We start from the raw sequence: 14,349 nt of genomic DNA, 5'->3' as shown, positions 1-14,349 counted from the left end.
AAAAAAAAAAAAAAAAAAAAAATGATTAAAGTGGCAGATTTGTTTAAAGAAATCTTTCCTCAAATCAATTTTGAAGGTCCCATACTTTATGGATTTGCATGTGGGGAGCAATAAAGAAGCATACTTCCATTGCTCTTTTAAAAGCCTCTATCTTTAAATGAACCATACAGAATATCTGCAGTGAGTGAGTGAGTGAATATATCAAATGGAGTGTATCAAAAGTCAACCAACCAATAATTAATGGCAGTGGTCAATGACATCCAAACTTTATTATTATTATTATTATTATTCTAAATTCATTTTCACTCCTTATCTATGAATCACTGCAAGTTTAAAGTTCTCGTTAGAAATACACGACCACAATAATCAAATAGAAAAACGACGATTGAAACACAACTAGGAAAAGGGAGAGCTTGCAAATGAGTTTTAATTCAAAAAAGTCGGTATAGCAACCGTTTAAACAATTGCAGAGTGGAAGATCAAACCCGTTACATGCTTTAGATACTCGTCCATCTCATGAGACAAACAAATAACAGAAATCTCGCATCACAAACTAATTAAATAGTTCCAAAGATTTGTTTAGAACAGATTGTTGGATAAAAAACAAGAGATGAGAGGGAGTGATGAACCAGTGAGTGAGGGGAAGAGTGAAATGGACGCCACAGCTTGGTGCCGCCAACTTTAACCACAGGCGCTCATCTTTGTGTGGTGGCCTGAACTGAAAAAGCATACAATAATACAGTTTACTTTACCAACAAAAGCAAAGGAAACAACACTTTTATGGGACGGTTCAGGAAAAAAGCAAAGGCCCGTAAAAGATGGTGATCTTTTGTGGGTGCACCCACAATTTGATCCACCATGGGGTCGCTTTCAAATCATACCACAGACTGCTAACCTCTGTTTCCCTCCTTTTCTTTGAATCACTGCAACGATCCAATCATGAGAGAGAAAGAGAATCTGAAAGCAAAGATTTGTCACTTCAATGCCAGGAGGACTAGCACTAGTGAGATTCATCATTCATTCTGATTTCTTATTTCTCAAATGCCTGGTAAATGAACCACACTGTTCTACCAACAACGAGCTTGGATATCAGCTGTGCATGTATGACATGAGAACTATCATTCTGGTGCTTCTGATTTTGCGAGTTCTGTTGAGACCGTGTCGATAAATTTGACAAGATCTTGGGGGGATGATACACCATCACAAAAGTTTTGAATGATAGTCAAAGATCTAGAATCGTGTGTTGCGATTGTCTTCATGCAAAGGCTCGAAATCTGTTGTTTATGTATGGACCCACAAGCTTGAACTAAAGAGTAACAGAGTTTAGAAAGCTTGGGATCTTTGTGTGTTTCTCCTAGATCCAACATGAATCCTTGGTCTCCTGAAAAACATTCCAGGGATTTCATTTTCAAGACAATGTTCTTTATTGAAGCAAGATTGTGAGCCAACTGTTGAACCATTGGAGATAAGCTCCCAGCAACATTTTCGGTGTCTCTAGCTAGATTGTCTAATACCACCAAATTGGCAAGAGTAAAGCGTGCTAAGAAGATGAAGAAATCATAGAAGTTCATGCCTGAAAAGGGAAGAAAAAAGTTGTAAAAATTAACTAGTAATAGAATATCATTGGTGTTGTGTAACAACCCAAGCCCACTACTAGCAAATATTGTCCGCTTTAGCCCATTACGTATCGACGTCAGCCTCACAGTTTTTAAAACGCGTATGCTAGAGAGAGGTTTTCACACCCTTATAAGGAATGCTTCGTTCCCCTCTCCAATCGATGTGGGATCTGACAATCCACCCCTCTTGGGGGGCCAGCGTCTTCACTGGCACACTGCCCGACGTCTGACTCTGATACCATTCCTCAACCCTAATAACGAGAAAACAGGAGTTCTTAAGATCTTGCTCCCTAGTGATGCTCTGGTCTCCACATGCTGGGTAAAGATTCGAAAATATATATTAAGAAGATAACGTATTCATGACTAAAATTATTGAAGCTAATCGCTACCTGTGTTCGCTGCGAGGTTGCGCTGACAGAGACCTTCAAAGTCATCACATATATCTCTAATGTCTTCTATGTACTCCTTAGCTTCATTGTAATCCCGTGCCATCAAGTCCAGCTGAAAGAATGGAATTCAGAGCAGGAAACATGCCAGTTGAATCAGAATATTGTTCATCCTGTTGTCAACAAAGATTGTGTATTGCCCATAATAACAAGCCTTACCACCCAACAGAGGTTGTAGGAGTTAAACCAATTGTGGTTTATTGATACAGTGTCTTCCTGCAAAGAAACAAACACATCAAAAGATAGAACGGTTCCTGGTCGGACAAACTACGATGAATGAACCTTAAAGTTCAACACCAGTCGAGAAATATTAATCGGAAGTTGAGAATGAAAAGGACAATTTAAGCTAATCATAAAATAATGACCCCTAAAACAATGAAATATACAAATCAATTTGCACCACAAGGGCATAAGAGAAATAAGGAAGTATAATACCAGATTATGAACCTGATGATACCAGCCACTTGGCACAAATATAATTTCATTCTGTTCTTGAATGCACTCCAACCAGGTAGCCTGCATAATGATAAACACATGAACATGAAAAAAGCTGATATATTCGAGCGATAGAAGGTGAAGACGTTGAACATCTGGAATCATATTTACCTTCTTAAAACCAGGAAACAAATTTTCACTTATATTATTATCAAAGATATTATATATGCAGGCCTTCATATTCCTGTTTGAAGATACAAACAAAAAGTTAAGAAACAACGACGAAGTCCAAAGATCGGGGGACGGGGGAGGGGGATTTCGAAGGTCACGGTCGTATGAACATATGCATACCAAAGCAATTCTCTAGGACGAAGAAAAAACAGTCAGCTCATAGGTTTGTTTCAGCTTAGAATTTTAGCATCTTTTCCATCACTTTTCTCTTCTCAATCTTAAGTACTAATGTAATGGAAAGAATTAGTTATTCAAATCCACACGTCCCTCAGAACAGAAATTGGCGACTACTTACGAAATTAGAACAAGATCGTCATCTACACATTGAACCATCAGTTAACGGTAAAGCGCAAAAAACAGAACTATGTCCATGCCTGTCGAATACAAGATGAGACTGAGAAGGAGGCAAAAGAAACCATTGTTTCTTTCCACAAACATTTGCCGACCAGCTGTATGACCTGAAAACGTCGGCATGAAGTGGAGTCCAAGAACCTGATCAAGAACCATGTAAAAGTTTTGATGAGGCCGAACATTTAAAAAAAAAAAAGTGCAACAATTTTGTATGATGCTATACCTTTTGCTCCCATGTAAACAAAACGATAGTCGGAGCAACTTATTTCATCCTTCTCTTGGTAAGAGTCGGGATCCCTGTGCATACGGTAACTGTCGAGGTATAGATTGAGCCAGTCATCACGAACAAAGTGTGGAGTTGAATATGCTGCATAATTTGGGTATTCCTGAGAATCAGATCAACAAGGATAGAAAGGCATGTGAGACAACATATCTAGCTTTTCTCTAACCAACAAAGCCCATAATTTGACACAGTCATACAGGCTAAAGTCTATTGCCAGCATGTTCCAAACAATAATAATGTAAGATGATTATGTAAAGACTAATCGAACATGGAAATTTAAGAATTACATTATAAAGTGTGAAATCCCACATCAGTTGGAGAAGGGAACAAAGCATTCTTTAAAAGGGTGTGGAAACCTCTCCCTAACAGACGCATTTAAAATCGTGAGGCTGATGGCGACAAGTAACTGGCCAAAGCGAACAATATTTGCTAGCAATAGGCTTGGGCTGTTACAATAATTCAATGGCAGTCTAGCGTATTCATAGGACATCTGAAGAAACCATACCAAAATGTTTCCACCATTTGTCAATATACCCTTTAATTGTTTTTCTCAGTTGAAAACTATGGATATTCCTAAGCTTTTCATAGTTGAGATTCAAAGTCAAGCTTGAGATGAACTACATTCCAATCTACTCGTCAACAAGAATGGTAAATCTATCCTAAGAACTGCGCCTGTTAATAAAACATGCTTGAATTAAGGCGTACAAGGCAACATCACACGGGGTTAGAAGAGCCATGTTGGTCTTGAGTGTGTTCCAACCAACCATTTTACCCAGTAATTCGGCACTAGGAGTACGACTTATCTAAGATCCCACATCGGGTGGAGAGGGAAACAAAGCATTCTTCATAAGGGTGTGGAAACCTCTCCCTAGTAGACGCGTTTTAAAACTTTAAGGGGAAGTCCGGAAGGGAAAGCCAAAGAGGACAATATCTGCTAGCGATGAGCGTGGGCTCTTACAACTTACTTAGGCCTCAAATTTGTTGTTCGTTATAGGCATATATATCCATTAGTTCCAACACGGAAAGTAAATAAAATGAATGATAAGTAGAGGATAAGTGATTCCTGCTTACACCTTCACAAAATGCCAGTCCTTCAAGTATAGTACAGACTTGTCGATATCTCCATTGTTCGAAGTAACGCCACGCTCCTCCTGTACAGCCTCCTTGCACCATTGATCAATGAACTCTGAAACAGACATTTCTACTCTCATCTGATCTGTGAAGTCTCTAGTATTGCAATCTGCAACCTACAAATGGCAAATGATTATCTAACCTTATAAAAATTGAAACAAAGACTTGAGACTCATTCTTTCTTTCTATCACTAGATGAGATGGCCCAATCACACAAGTAATGCAAAATGTTCAAGCCGAATTCCTCCGGGATTGAGCCAGAAAGGCAACGGTCAAAGGAAACGCTAAACTAAACATTCACCAACTTCCAAAAGATATCACAATCGGTGCATACTACTAAGTCATTAATCTTTAAGCAACGAGGAGATATGCATCCTTCTTCATGCTGTTTGAGTTGCAAGAGCAAGATTCCTCCTTATTCCACTGAATAAAATCTCCGGATATACAAAGAATTTGAATCGCAATGCATCGTGATGAAATGAAACGAGACAAAAAAGAACAGATATGAACATTGAGCATAAATTTAGTACCTGAACCTTGGATTTCCCGAAATGCGTGGAAAAGAACCGTAGATTTGGCTGCCCATTCTCGTCGACCCAATCGCTGCAAGCCTTCCAATCATCCATAAGACCTGTCAAAACCACAGGTTGGTTCTTCTCCATGTATCGTTCTACAAATTCCTCATACCTCAATTCATTTCCATTTACTTTTTCTATTCTTCCACTAGTTTCGATCGCCATCATTTACTTTGCTGAAATTGTTGTCTTTCAGGACCGCCGTGGTCCTGAAAAGCAAGCCAGAAGAACAAAGCTCGATCACCGCCAGTAGCCGCCATGCTTTCATCTTTCTCGAGCAATGAAATTGGGCTGGTTTAAGTTGGGCCAGGCCCAGATTCACTGGCGGATCGTCGGATCCAAGCAGCATATTAACCTCAATTTGTCAAACTGTAAAATGGCGCCTACATCACCGATAACGTTGCTTCCTTGGCAACCCGCCATTAGCTTCAAAGAATCATTTGGAAACGACGTGTGTATACGAGCTATCTGGATTATCCGTCTTCTTTACAACAGCATGGCCTTTTTTTTTTTTTTTTTTTTCCATTTCTTGATATCTTCCCTCCGCAGGTCACCGATGATCTGAAAACTTGCAGAAACATTTGTGGTGTTCAAAGCATAAAACGATGAAGCGATGACAGACCCATTAGCCTTATCTGCTTCAGATAAGGGCCATTCTTCTTCATCGGACCTGTAAGTTATCGTTTATTATCTTGATTGTTCCTGTTCAGGCGAGTTATTAGCTGTGAATTTTCCTGGGTTTCAAATGACAAGATGCGTTGATGCATATTTTAGTGGTATCTTAACTTAAAAGTTAGACAAGAGAAGAGTTGGTGCTAAGCTTGTTTCAAGAGCTGTTTTTTTGGAAATTCTTGTTATTCTGCAATTCTTTTTTTCACTTCTGAGATAGACGGGTTTGAAGTGTATATTTGTGATATCTCAAGTTGGAGAATGAAGTCATGAGTGACAGGCACTATCTTATACGGTGTCCTTTGACTATTAAAAATGGTATCATAGTCAAACACCGAGCATTGTGTCAGCGAGAATACTAGCCCCAAAGAGGTAGCTTGTGAGATCTCACATTGGTTAGATTAGGGAACGAAACATTCACGTGGAAACCTCTTATTGGGTAGACACCCACAACTCTTCAATTGGTGTAAAATCTAGAAAAGGGATATTGCTATATGGGCATGCTAGATCTGGAAAGACTCCTATAGCAAGAGCTGTTGCTAATGACACAAGTGCATTCTTCTTTCTCAAAAATAATGTCCAAGTTAGGTGGTGAGAGCGAAAGCAATCTGAGAAAGGCATTTGTGGAAGCTTAAAAGAATGCCCCCTCAATTATATTTATGGATGAGCCAGATTCTACTGCTCCAATGAGGGAGACAACACACGAGAAATGGAAAGACATATCGTCTCCCAACCGATGTAGGATCTCACAATCCACCCCTCTTGGAACCTAACGTCCTCTCTGATACACCGTCCGATGTCTAGCTCTAATACCATTTATAACCGTCCAAGTCCACCGCTAGTAGATATTATCCGTTTTAGCCCATCATGTATCGCTGTTAGCCTCACGATTTTCAAATGCATATGCTAAGTAGAGGTTTCCACACCCTTATAAGAAATGTTTCGTTCCCCTCTCCAATCGAAGGGGACCTCACAAAAAGTTTCATGAGATGGTGTATTGATGGGATGGACAATGTTGAAATAGAGCTCCAGGAGGCTTGTGCCCTGTTAGTTATAATTTTCAGCTTTTGGTGCATCTAATTTCTCAGATTTGTCGTGTTTTTTTCCCTTCTTTAAAGGTGTTCTGTTTTCTGGGTCCCCTGGCTGTTGCAAAACGCTACTTGCTTACTCAATTGCCAATGAATGCTATGCCCACTTTATAAGTCTGAAAGGACCTGCGTTGCTGACATTGTGGTTTGGTGAAAGTGAGGCAAATGTGAGAGAGATACTTGATAAGGCTCGTCAGTCACCTCCTTCTGTACTATTCTATAGCAACTCAGGTCTTAACATATATTTGCCTAACCCATCATTTCTTATCAGACTCAGAGGTTATACCATAAATCTTAAAACGAAGCCTTTTTTATAACGGCGTGGAAATCTCTCTCTAGAAGACAATATATGCTAGCGGTGGCTTGAGCGGTTACAAAGACCGTGTTTATAATTGGGGCAATAAACAGGCCAGACATTATAGACCCCACGCTGCTTAGGACGGGAAGTCTGCACCGATTAATATAACATCAAAGTTTTCAAAGCATGTCTGTGAGAGAGCTCTTGGGTCACGCACCCATCACTGAAATATGTCAGCGTGCTTGCAAATATAGCATTAGAGAAAATATTGAGAAGGTACTTCCAAAAGAACTCCTTTCTTTTGAAAACTTCATACTGTTCCATCTCTCTGACTCTAACCATTGCTGCTTAGCCAACTGCAGACCACTCACCCATTTCCTGTTTTCAGCTGATAAGGCCAAAGCTGAAAATAGAAAGACAGCTGAAGAAACTATAATCTAATCTAAATTTAGGGTCTTCAAGAAACACTAAATTTCTTTCATGGAAAAACCAGAACTCTTCGGTGACAAGCTTAGTGCTAAAGGTCCTCGTGAAATGGGAAGCCATGTTCATCCACTGTGGCTGCCTCAAGCCCTTTTTTTTTGTTTGTTTGAAGTGCGTCTTTTCACTACCATGAAAACTGAAACCAACCTACTTCCCTTAAAAGTTCGCATTTACACTAACTTCTTGAACTCGTTGCAGCTTTCTTTCTTTAGTCTGTGCTGGTTTGAGCTCTCCTTTTCTTTTTAAAGCAATGTCGTGTATAAAAGAGTTGATTCTTTTTTAGTTTTGTTTTCTTTTTCGTAACGGCTCAAGTTCACCGTTATTAAATATTGTCTGTTTTGATTCGATACGCAACGGGAGAGGTTTTCACACCTATTAAGGAATGTCCTTGTCTGACTCTGATACCATTTGTAATAGCCCAAGCCCACCGCTAGTGGATATTGCGTATCGGACCAAAACGGACAATATCTACTAGCGGTGGACTTGAGCTATTGCAAATGGTATTAGAGCCTCCTTATAAGGGTGTGGAAACTTCTCCCTAGTAGACGCGTTTTAAAAATCGTGAGACAAAGTGGATAATATTTGTTGGCAATAGGCTTGGACGGTTACGTTCGCACATTTAGATATGAAATTTTTCAACCCAGGTGGATGTTATTAGCTCTTCATTACTTTTGTGGAACTTTTATGTATTTACTTTGATTCCTAACTTGTGTGTTTTATTCATAGGATGAATATTAGGATCTTCAAAGGAAGAGAAAGGAATGCCGATGAAGTCTCGGAGATAAGAGGCAACACGTTTTGAGAAGTCGGTGTGAAGTATATATTTTTTTAGTTCAACAATAAACGATCGTGTGGATTCAAAACTTTAACTTATTGATCACTCGACTCGAGCGATCATAGTCGAAGGAATGAAGGAGAAGGATGTACTTCAAATAACCCAATCATTGGCCATCTGGGAGTGGTTTAGTACCACACATTTTCCCTTTCACATTTTATTATTCCCTTTCGCACTCACTCCACAGTTCACAAGCACAGATCAATCAAGAACCTTCCAACGTGCACACGCCCACTCACCTTTCACTTCGCTCCTTTTCCAAAACGACGCAACTTTAATCAATTATTCACTTATAATTCCACTTACCGCCCAACCAAACTGAATTTTATTATTATTTTTATTTTTATTTTCTCCAATTAACCTTGAATTATATTATTTGTAAGAAACCAAATGGCCTTTGTTAATTCACATTTATCAGACGGCAATAGAAGAGATCAATAATAATGAATTTATAAAAAATATATATTAATATTATATTTTCCTTTTTTTCTCCATTCAAGGGGTCTAACAGCTAATTCCTTTACATTAATCTTAATCTTAATTTTTCTTAATAATAAATTGTAGCAAATATCATTGTTCACGCGGCGTATACGTGCTTGATGAGGACAATGACACATATGAGCAACGTGACGACTCCTGAAGAGGCAACGTGAAAAGCAAATGACTCGCACGAGCTGTAGAAGAGGAGGATGAAAATGACGTTGTTGTTTCCAAACTTGTTGCGTTGCTATTGTTTCGTGGCGGCTTATCAATGGCCTCTACTACGTTTGCCAAGTGATCTTGTTGGATCTCCCGTAAAAGAGCTGCTACGTCTTTCATTGTCGGTCTTTCTTCAGAACGATCGCTAGTGCAAAGTAGGGAAATTCCTAATGTTTGGAGGATCTCTTGGATTTGCGGGTCGGGTCGACCTTGGAGTTTGGGATCCATTATCAAAATCGGATCTTTCTTCTTCTTTAAATGATCTCTCACCCATTGAATCACGTGTTGGCCCTCTGGAAATGATGAGTCTGCAGGTTTTTTACCGGTAATTAACTCCAGCAAAACGACGCCGTAGCTATACACATCGCTCTTTTCGGTGATCCTTAACATGCAGCCATACTCTGCGGAAAAAATTATAATATTAAAGAAACAAATTTTAAAAAAAAAAATCATTTTTCTTAAGTACTTTTTAAAATTCTAACTAAATTCTAAAATTGAAAAGTGCAAATTTCCAAAGGAAATGACATGAAAATCTTTGCAACCTCTCACCGGTCACAATCATCCTGCCCCATTTTATTCTTATCCTCCCTCCTACTGTCTATATTAATTTATTTTTTTATATATAAAAAATACGTACGCAAATTACGATTATAAGAAATATGAACGGGAAATTAAAATTTTAAAGATTATAAGAAATTTAATAAAGTATTTTTCTAAAATAAGTTAGAAGATGGAAAAAAGGTAAATTACCAAAATATACCATAGTAATTTTTGTTCATTATTACTGTAATAATTAGTTTAGACCTTACCGGGTGCAAAGTAGCCGTAAGAACCAGCGAACTGGGGGTTCGCGGAAGACGAACCGCTTGGACCATCTTCAACCAAGCGGGCGAGCCCAAAGTCCGCCAAACACGCCTCGTAGCGATCCCCCAACAGAATGTTGTGAGCCTTCACGTCCCGGTGCAGTATTGCCGGCACGCAGTCGTGGTGCAAATAAGCCAAACCCTCCGCCACTCCCAATGCTATCTTGAATCTACTCTCCCAGTCCAACCCCACGCGCCCATTTCCCTCGTGTAGCAACTCGCCCAAATTCCCGTTCGGCAAGTAGTCGTAGAACAGCAACTTCGTCCTCCGATTCGCCCCCCACCCTAGCAATCGGACGATGTTCCGATGACGGATTCTCGCCAGTGTTGCGACTTCGGATGAAAACGCTGCCGCCGAGAACTTATCTGATGATCGGAATCGCTTCACGGCGATTATTAGACCTGATGAGATGCAGACTCTATACACCACACCGGTCTTGCCGCGGCCGATGACGTTGGCTGGCGTTAAGCAGTTGATTACGTCGGAGATTGAAAGATCAAGCTTCTGGTATAATGTCACTTCCCAGCCTGAGCCAAGCTCCAGGTCGCTGTCAAAGGCGGCGTCTGAATCTTCACCGCGGGACCCATTGAAGCATCCTCGACACGAATGTCTATCTTTGAGAATGATATATACTGCCGCTAGTAGCAGTGCGCACGCCGTGCACAGTAACACCACCATGGCCACTCGAGCCGCTAGCGTGTGGTGACCGCCGCCGGTGTGGTTATCGGCGTAACATTTTTCGCCGGCGAAGCACAAGTCCGGATTCCCCGAGAGGACGCTTAGAGGGAGCTGCGTGAAGAATGACGTCTCCGGCACACGCCCTGAGAAATTGTTGTGTGATACATTGAGGACTACGAGATTTTTCAGGTCTGCGAGAATGTGGAGGTCGCCTGAGAGTTGGTTGTAAGAGAGGTCCAATGACCCTAGCTTGTCTAAATTTGCAAACTCCGGGGGAATCTCGCCGGTTAGATGGTTTAAGCTCAGATTGAGACCAATTTCTAGTGAAGGAATCTTCCCTAAGCTCGGAGGAACATTTCCAGAGAGCTGATTGCAACTTAAATCCAGTAACTGAAGTTTCAAGCAGGAACCGATTTCAGTCGGTACAGGCCCCGAGAAGTGGTTGTTTGAGAGAATTAGTTTCGTGAGCGAGTTGAAAGCTCCAAAACTCGGATTCGGCGTCCCTTCGATTTGATTATTTGAGAGATCAACATACTGAAGAGAAGAAAGCTGATTGAATTCTTCTGGAAGAGATTTTGTTAGAGAGTTGGAATGCAAATCGAGGAATGTCAAATTTCTACAGCCGGAGATCTCCGGAGGCAACGCTCCAGTGAGGCGATTGTTTCCAAGGTCTAGGAAAATCAAGTTCTTCAAATTCCCAATCTCCGGCGGAATTTCTCCTGTGAGCTTGTTGTCATTCGCTCGTAACCGAAACAGAGACGAACAGTTACCAATCGCCGGCGGTATCACACCAGACAGGTTGTTGGAGAGGAGCAGAAGCTTGGAAAGCTTTTTCAACTCGAAAATTCCAGTCGGAATCGAACCTGTCAAGGCGTTCAATGATAAATCCAAAGCCTCGAGGTTGCCACAATTGGAAATGGTGGGTGGAATACTCCCCTCGAGCTTGTTTTGCCACAAGAACAGCAATGTCAGATTGGTGAGATTTCCCAATTCAGAAGGGATCGTACCAGTGAGCTGGTTATTATCAAGCTCGATATGAGTGATTCTCGAACAGCTTCCGATCTCCTTCGGAATCTCACCGGATAATTGATTTGAACTCAGTTGCAATTCTTGGAGCAATGTCAAGTTCCCAAACGTTGAAGGAATGCTTCCTGTCAAGGAATTAATTGAAATGTCGATAACCAATAATTGGTTACACTGACTTAGCTCCATCGGTATAACGCCGACCAAATTGTTCTGCCATACTAGCAAACTCTGGAGATTTTGTAACCTTCCTAACGTGCTTGGGATCGAGCCGGAGAGCGAGTTCTCATAGAGATAAACGTTTTGGAGCTCAGTGCAGTCGCCAAGTTCATGAGGAATCTGGCCGGAGAGTAGCGTAGTATAGATTGCCAATGTTTGAAGCTTCTTGAGGCGGCCAAGACTAGATGGAAGGAACCCCGAGATGCTTGTTTCAGCTAGACCAAGAATCTCCAAACTGCTGCAGTTACCAATTTCTTCCGGCACAGAACCAAGTAAGTTCTTGTTCCCTCCAGCTCTAATCACTTCAAGCTGCTTCAAATTTCCTATACTAATGGGAATTTCACCACTTAACTGATTGTCATACAGAATCAGCTCCTTCAAGTTCGTGAGATTCCCGATCCCTGCAGGTATTGATCCTTCGAGATGATTCGAATTGAGGTCAAGCTGTTCGAGATCTAGCAAGGCACATATTTCACTTGGGATTTCTCCAGTTAAGCCATTGTCACTAAGTTCCAAGGTCCGGAGCTGGCTAAGAACACCGATCTCTTTAGGAATGGAACCGGTGAGGTTCACACCAGACAACACGAGCCTGTTCAACGACGAGAGTGAAGAGAAATTCGAAGGAAGTTCACCAGGTAATTCCACGTCCCTCAGTACTACTTCCACTACTTCTCTGTTTGTGTTGCAAGTGATTCCAAACCACCCACATGGAGTTTGGTTGTTAGGGTCCCAATTACGTAGAGCCTGGTTTGATCCATTGAAACTGAGCTTCCAAGTGAGTAGAGCTTGACCCTGTTCGTTAATGGCGGAAGTTGGGAGAGGGAAGAGGTAGAAGACTGAAAAACAGAGGATTAGGATTAGGATAGATGAGGAGGGGAGGGTCCATGAATTTACAGGCATTACAACTAAACTACAAACTCCAATGAGAGAAACAGAAAAGTGGGTTTGAGCCTAGGGAGTGCCAAAAACAAGAGGAGCCAAATCATGTCTTGCGGTCTACGATGTCTTAAATTAGGTCCTCTCTATAAACAATTTGAAATGCCTTAAATCCTGGGATCCAAGAACAACAGCTAGGCCATGATGGTGGTGCAGGGGGAGATGGAATTTTTGGTTGGCGTTTGCTTTGCATTTTTATATTCATAAAGGGGAGAGGTGGGAGGAGGGTGGTGGAAAGCTGTATTTTAATTGAAACAACCTCAAGAAAGAGAGAAGGATAGAAAGAGCTTTTCAGTTCTCACCAACTGAGCTCTTGGGGCGAATGGGATGAATTAAAGGCCAGATATCCAAAAGAACATTAGGGGTTTTTAGTGACCTGCATTTTGCTTTCAGGCCAGCCAGATGGCCTTAAACCATCGTGGCCCAACTTTATATGATAACGTTGTTTGTTTGTTGCTACCCCTTCCGCTGGTTTCCAAAAATCTGTATGATTATATATACCTTTTCTTCACGTTTTTAACCTTAATAAGGCTGCTTTCTTTTGGGGGTTGTTTTTTTCAATAAAGATTTAATGCAATTATGTTTCTGTGCCGTTTTTATTTTTCTCTATTTTTTTTTTTTATATATAATCTCTCTTCCAAAATATTTTTTTTATATTAAAAAAAAAAAAAACTGCTTACATTGGTATTTGGGTGGCCCTTAGTTTTCCATCCTCAGTATTTGTTTTGTAAGAGCTTTAAGTCTAATTCTAGTAGAGGTTTAGGATATATCTAGGCTTCTCCTTAACATTTTTAAAACTCGTCTGTTCGGGAGAGACTTTCACACCCTTGCAAGGAATGTTTTGTTCCCTCTCCAACCAATGTGGGACCTCACAATCCACCTCCTTTGGGGCCCAAACACACCACTCGTTCACTCTCCAACCAATGTGGGACCTCACAATCCACCTCCCTTGGGCCCAAACACACTACCCAATGTCTGGTTTCGATATCATTTGTAACAATCGAAGTTTTCTTGGGGCAGATATTGTCTTTTTTGGGTCTTTTTAGATTTTCCTTCAAGATTTTTAAAATGAGTATGTTAGTGAGAGGTTTCACACCGTTACAAAGAATGTTTCGTTCCCATTTTCAACGGAGGTAGGATCTCACAAGAATATGTGCTATTGGCTACAACCTCCTCCTCAAGATACAAACAAAGAAATCAATTCCAACTCCTTCATTACCTTTGGAAATTAAAATATATATGTGTATATATATATTGGCCTAACTTTATCCCGTTTAGTTTAGCAATACCATAAACAGTGATTAACAGATTTGAAGCCTGAACCATCCACATGGCATAACCCTAAATTTAAGACTTATGAACAGATCTGGGAAGGAAGGGCAGAGGTTTGGATCTAAAAATAATATATAATAGGATAAAAGATTCGAATGCCTGTGGATCTGCTGCATAACCCTGTTTTTATATTACTTTTTTTTTTTTTTTTTTTGCG

At 40.5% G+C, this 14,349-nt stretch overlaps 2 protein-coding genes and 1 long non-coding RNA gene across 11 annotated transcripts; 1 reads left to right on the top strand and 2 right to left on the bottom strand.

The window, feature by feature from the left end:
- Window positions 1-397: 397 nt before the first annotated feature.
- LOC111429764 (jmjC domain-containing protein 4) lies at window positions 398-5,341 on the bottom strand. 7 transcript variants are annotated; one of them, XR_002708218.1, is made up of 9 exons: window positions 5,024-5,341; window positions 4,436-4,609; window positions 3,303-3,465; window positions 3,103-3,220; window positions 2,498-2,741; window positions 2,222-2,278; window positions 2,006-2,117; window positions 882-1,573; window positions 398-718 (listed from the first exon to the last, which is right to left on the bottom strand). XR_002708218.1 is itself a non-coding variant. In XM_023065760.1 (9 exons), the coding sequence occupies exons 1-9, from the start codon at window positions 5,234-5,236 to the stop codon at window positions 1,119-1,121; spliced, it is 1,446 nt and encodes a 481-aa protein (XP_022921528.1). In that variant the 5' UTR covers window positions 5,237-5,341; the 3' UTR covers window positions 398-1,118. The 7 variants fall into 7 exon arrangements, 3 of the variants coding, with proteins under 3 accessions (XP_022921528.1, XP_022921529.1, XP_022921527.1); XR_002708219.1 differs by having other exon boundaries at window positions 398-713; XR_002708216.1 differs by having other exon boundaries at window positions 896-1,573.
- A 153-nt stretch (window positions 5,342-5,494) lies between these two features.
- LOC111429768 lies at window positions 5,495-7,950 on the top strand. Of its 3 annotated transcripts, none has more exons than XR_002708222.1 (3): window positions 5,495-5,740; window positions 6,856-7,399; window positions 7,512-7,950. It is a non-coding gene; the product is annotated as an uncharacterized LOC111429768 (long non-coding RNA). The 3 variants fall into 3 exon arrangements; XR_002708220.1 differs by having other exon boundaries at window positions 7,486-7,950; XR_002708221.1 differs by having other exon boundaries at window positions 7,476-7,950.
- A 1,038-nt stretch (window positions 7,951-8,988) lies between these two features.
- On the bottom strand, window positions 8,989-13,472 carry LOC111429763 (LRR receptor-like serine/threonine-protein kinase). Its single transcript, XM_023065758.1, has 2 exons — window positions 9,950-13,472; window positions 8,989-9,541 (listed from the first exon to the last, which is right to left on the bottom strand). The coding sequence occupies exons 1-2, from the start codon at window positions 12,822-12,824 to the stop codon at window positions 9,012-9,014; spliced, it is 3,405 nt and encodes a 1,134-aa protein (XP_022921526.1). The 5' UTR covers window positions 12,825-13,472; the 3' UTR covers window positions 8,989-9,011.
- Window positions 13,473-14,349: the final 877 nt, after the last annotated feature.

The sequence above is a fragment of the Cucurbita moschata genome, unplaced genomic scaffold, assembly GCF_002738365.1.
Source record: "Cucurbita moschata cultivar Rifu unplaced genomic scaffold, Cmos_1.0 Cmo_Scf00032, whole genome shotgun sequence".
NCBI lineage: Eukaryota > Viridiplantae > Streptophyta > Magnoliopsida > Cucurbitales > Cucurbitaceae > Cucurbita > Cucurbita moschata.
Note: the sequence above shows the minus strand (reverse complement) of the source record. Positions and strands in the feature narration are given on the sequence as shown.

Coding starts and splice junctions, on each gene's coding strand:
- LOC111429764 (XM_023065759.1), bottom strand. CDS start 5,236: ATGATGGCGATCGAAACTAGTGGAAGAATAGAAAAAGTAAATGGAAAT. Junction 2,742..3,102: donor TCTCATCTTGTATTCGACAG/GCATGGACATAG, acceptor ATCTTCAAACAG/GAATATGAAGGCCTGCATAT. Junction 1,574..2,005: donor CAACCTCGCAGCGAACACAG/GTAGCGATTAGC, acceptor TTCCCTTTTCAG/GCATGAACTTCTATGATTTC.
- LOC111429763 (XM_023065758.1), bottom strand. CDS start 12,824: ATGCCTGTAAATTCATGGACCCTCCCCTCCTCATCTATCCTAATCCTA. Junction 9,542..9,949: donor TTACGGCTACTTTGCACCCG/GTAAGGTCTAAA, acceptor TTTTTTCCGCAG/AGTATGGCTGCATGTTAAGG.